Genomic DNA, 4,906 nt, shown 5'->3' with positions numbered 1-4,906 from the left:
TAGGAGTTCATTCTTTGAACTACAGCACTGGCCATGATTGCCTTTCAGATGATCCCCTGCTTTGCTTTTGATTAATTATACATTTATCACTTAAACACATTGAAATAATAACCTCCCAACAATATATATATTCATATGGCTACAAATGTGTGGGTAAAGAGGGTTTTGACAAGAAAACAAACAAAAACAGAAACAAAAACAAAAAAAAAGAAAGAAAGAAAGAAAAAAAAAAGAGGGTTTTGACACTCTGGCATGAAAAGCATCAGTTACCAGTTTTAAAGTGTGCCTGAAGACTCTCAGTAAAAGGAAGTTAGGTGATAAGGATCACAGGTGGATAGTCATCAATGAAGTTTAGACACAGGGACCTTAACTAAATGTTCCCGCGAACTTTTGAACCTCTGAAAGTTTATCTTTAATTACAGATGTTCTGATTAAGGGATGTGATGCTCTGTACCTGTTCTCCAAAGTTTTTGCCTAATTGATTTTGTATTTCCCTGTGCCAGAAAACTTAGTCATTCTTAGTAATCACTTCTATGGATATGATTGCCAGTTTTTCTGCATAAAAATGCCTGCCTTTGAACAGTAAAACGCATTCAGACGCATATAGCTCTACTGTGTGTCTGTCTGTCATTTCGCACCTCGACCAGTGCCTTCCTGTATACCAAAAGACCCTGCTTCCCCCACGGGTGTGTGTTTCGACTGAGTCGGTCCGTGGCATTCTGGGCTGTTTACATATTCTTTCCTTTTTGGTTTTTAAAAAGCGACAGTTTGTGTATACATGCGCATACACACAAGGGCACATGTTGATGTGCAAGCATCCAATCCTCTGGAGCAGAGCTGTTTTGCTGGTGGTTTTGTCACCCCTGTACTCCCTACACACAACATATAACAAACGTAACATATGGCTTCTTCCTGGTATGTGATTATTTTAAAAGTTCCAACTAAACTCATAATGACCAGGCATATGGTTAAATAACCACAGGTACATGGTCAAGATAAGTCCCTCCCATTCCAGAGCCCCAGGGAAAACTAATCTGATGAAACTAAACACCAACCAAGTGTGGCATCTCCTGGAAAAAAGCAGTTTTATTAATAGGCCCAATGTCAAGGCATAAACTTCTGATATTGTAGGCAAATCCCTAAACTCTAAAATGGGAATAAGCAGCTTAGATATATACCTTAGATATATACCTTAAATCTCAACCAAGGATAAATAGGCAAGTGGATCTCTGTGAATTTCCAAGGCCAGCCAGGGCTACATAATAAGATTCTGTCCCAAAAGAATCAGGCTATTTCTGGCATAAAAACATAGAATTAAAACTTCTTCACATAAAACCTCCCAGTAAACAGGAACTTTACTAACATAAACCAATTCACCATATTTCATACTGTTACAACATGCTTCAAACTGCTAGTGCCAAATGCAATACGCTCAGCAATTCAACTTCACAAATGCATCACCTTCCCCTCAGAGAATAAACATGACAATCAGTTATCAGTACAGCAATATGTTTAAAGTACCACACTCATTTAGTGTTGCTAGTGTTTTCAATGTTTTACAAAAGGTTAAAAGGTGTTTAGTTATTGGAAGAAAGGAGGACACATAAACTCTAAAACTTCTTACGTATAAATAAGTCTTCCCCAAATATAAAGATAATATCAAATAAACAAAAGAAATATTAAAATATATTTTGATAAAGGAATATCACTGCTATCACGCATGTTTAAAGTCTGAACACCTTCAAAACTCCTAAGAACAGTTCAAGTTTTTTTCAAGATTGTAAACATTTAAAATACTTATGAACCAATATTTGACAATCACTAAAAATAAGTCAATTATAAGATATAGTAAAACTTAAGAAAAAAAAATCTTTGTTAAAATTAATTATTACTACTATTATTATGTGCATACCCATTAAATCCAGTGACAATTTTCAGTATTCTTTCCTTCATTTCATCAAAGGGAATATATTCAACATTAGGGTTGGGAGGACCTCTTGGTTCAGGAGCTGAAGTTCTGAAATCATCCATCACTTTCTCCAGTTTGAAAATGAAATAGCCTTTAAATTGGGACCACTGAATCCTATAAAACAGAAAGTCACAAAACATTAACAATTACTTAACACTAAACACAAATATGGACATTATAAATGTGTTCATAATTTCAATGCTTACAATGCTTATAATGGACTAGGAAAGTTTCTTACCACTAAAAGTACAGAATATGCCAGGTATGGTGGCATACACATGCAATCCCAGCACTTGGTAGACTGAGGCAGGGGGATCTCTGAGTTTATGGGCAGTTTTGTCTACAATGTAAGTTCTAAGCCAATCAGGTGCCATACAGTGAGATCTTCACTCAAACAATAAAAACAACCCAAAATAAGCCAAAAAAAACTTTACTGTCACCCCACCCCGGACACTTTCAGTCACTTGTCATCTGAGGTATTCAGGGTGCTGGTCCCAGCCTGTCAGACAGTGATAAATAAAGTACACAACTGCCTAAGCTAGGAAGATGGCTCAATGTTTAAGGCACCCGGGGCTCAAGCATGAGGACAAGAGTTTGGATTCCCAGACCCAGGTACCAGGTAGGTATGGTAGCCTGCCTATTGTAATTCCAGTACTTAGAAGGTAAAGACAGGGTCCCTGAAGCCAGCTCACTAGCCTGACAAGTCTCATCAGCAAACTTTGGGTTCAACAAGAGACACTGACTCTATTCAACAAATAAGGTAGAAACATCAATTACAACATCATCCTTAGATAGACATACATACAAGCACACAAACATGCACACATGCATGGGGAAATTATGCATTTTTCATCTCTAATCATTGTTGTATGGTAATTTCCTCCAAAATAAAATGCTCTATCTTTGAAGGAAGTTGGTAAGACTCAGGAAGTTGTTAAGGGATGCCCCTTGAGACCCAGACAGTAAATAACTTGGCTGTTTCACAAGTACCGGACACTGACCAACTCACTACAACCTGCTTATCCCAAGCTCATATAAGCAGTAAAAATATTTTTTTAATATATATGGGTGTTTTGTCTGAATGTTTGCTTGTGAACCTCCTGGGTCCCTGGTGCCCAAGGAGGCCACAAGACTCTGTCGGATTTCCTGAAACTGAAGTTTTGCAGACAGTTGTGAGCTGTCATATAGGTGTATTAGAAATCAAAACTCAGGTCCTCTGTAAGAATAACAAGAGTTCTTAACCACTAAGCCATCTCTCTAGCACTGTCTCCCTCCAAGGCCATACTGCCTAGAAGACACACCCTCTGACTGTGCTAACTACAAGCAGCACAATACATTCCATATTTCCAGTTCCGTGGGTTACCAGTCACCCATCCTGGGATAAGCCTTTTGGTGATAAAGCTGCCTGGGAGCGATTCTGCTCTTCTAAGGACCCCTTCCTTCATCCATACTTCTTTAAGTACATCAGTGTGGAGGCTAGTATATTTGAATACTTTGTCATTAGGGAGCAGTGCTACTTGACAGGGAACAAGTGAGGCCTTGCTGGAGTAAGTGCAGCCTTGTTGGATGAAGTAAGTCACTGGGGATGGACTTTGGAGTTTCAAAAGCTCACGCCAGGCCCAGTATCTGTCTCTTATTGCTGCCTGTGGATGATGACATATAACTTTCAGTTTCTTTTCCAGCACTGTTTGCCTGCTGCCACCATGCTAATAATGGATAAACTTCTAAACCAGTGTTTCTCAACTTATGAGTCGAGACCCCCCCCCCAAGGGACTAAACATCCTTTCACAAGGGTCGGGTCACCTAAGACCATCAGAAACAGATGTTTACATTACAACTCCTAACAGCAGCAAAATTACAGTTATGAAGCAGGAAGAAAAATAATTTTATTGTTTTGGATCAGTATAACATGAGAAACTGCATTAAAGGGTCACAGCACCAGAAAGGTTGAGAACTACTGCCTAAAGTATGAACAAGCCCTAAATAGTTTCCTTTATAGGAGTTGCCATGGGTATGGTGTCTCTTCACAGCAGTAGAACATTGACTAACAACCAGTAAATGTCAACTGAGCCAGTGCTCACCAAGCTGGACTTTGGTGGTGGTATCCTTTACTTTGGTCTGACATTGTTTCCTAATTAAGCACTAGTCTCCCTAGGAATATAGTACCAGACCTTTTAATCCTCACACCTTACCATTAGTGTAAGAAAAAAAATTGAAGGTGATACCTGAACAAACAGTCTAAGTTTTAGGAGACACACAAGTTAGGAATATCACCTATTTTTTGTGCAGACAGTAATTTCATGTAAGTTCACTGTTTAAATATAATTATAAAAAAAACAGTGTAATAATGCGCTATGACAGACATACATAAAAATACTAAACATACAATTGTCTAGCTGCCCTGTAAACTAGGAGAGTAGTATATACCCTTCATCTATACTTCTGTAAGTTAAGTGATTCGAGAGAACAAGGCTTGAATCAGGAGTCAGATATCTTCACTGTGCTGATGATGTACTAATAATGCCATTGAAAGCAATGATGAATGGAACTGATGACAACCTAACTGCAATCCAGACGCACACCAAATTACACTAACAGTACTATCAGAAACTCAGGCTTGTTTTGTTTTTGTTTTGAAATATGGGGCTAGAGATGTGGTAGATGCCCTGGGCTTGAGCCTTGCATAAATTGGGCATGGTGGTTTAAGACTGTAACCCCAACAGTTGGGAAATGGAGACAGAAGATCAGGAATTCAAGGTCAGCGGGGGCTACACATAAGATAACCCACCCTTCCCTTTTCATTTTAACAACCCACAACAAGGTTGAGAGCAATTAAAAGGTCCTGAAGTCGTGTCACAGATTGTGATCTCAGCTATTCAAGAAGAGGCTGAGGGGGGCTGGTGAGATGGCTCATTGGGTAAGAGCACCCGACTGCTC

At 39.0% G+C, this 4,906-nt stretch overlaps 1 protein-coding gene across 1 annotated transcript in view; it reads right to left on the bottom strand.

The window, feature by feature from the left end:
- Window positions 1-4,906, bottom strand: part of Ppp4r2 (protein phosphatase 4 regulatory subunit 2) — a 37,437-nt gene that overhangs the window by 13,217 nt on the left and 19,314 nt on the right. The window contains exon 3 of the mRNA XM_021190844.1: window positions 1,913-2,083. Coding sequence (XP_021046503.1) covers window positions 1,913-2,083 — 171 coding nt within the window. The remainder of the gene's footprint in view (window positions 1-1,912; window positions 2,084-4,906) is intronic.

The sequence above is a fragment of the Mus pahari genome, chromosome 2, assembly GCF_900095145.1.
Source record: "Mus pahari chromosome 2, PAHARI_EIJ_v1.1, whole genome shotgun sequence".
Classification (NCBI taxonomy): domain Eukaryota; kingdom Metazoa; phylum Chordata; class Mammalia; order Rodentia; family Muridae; genus Mus; species Mus pahari.
The sequence above is the reverse complement of the archived record's forward strand: the minus strand, read 5'-3'. Positions and strand labels throughout refer to the sequence as shown.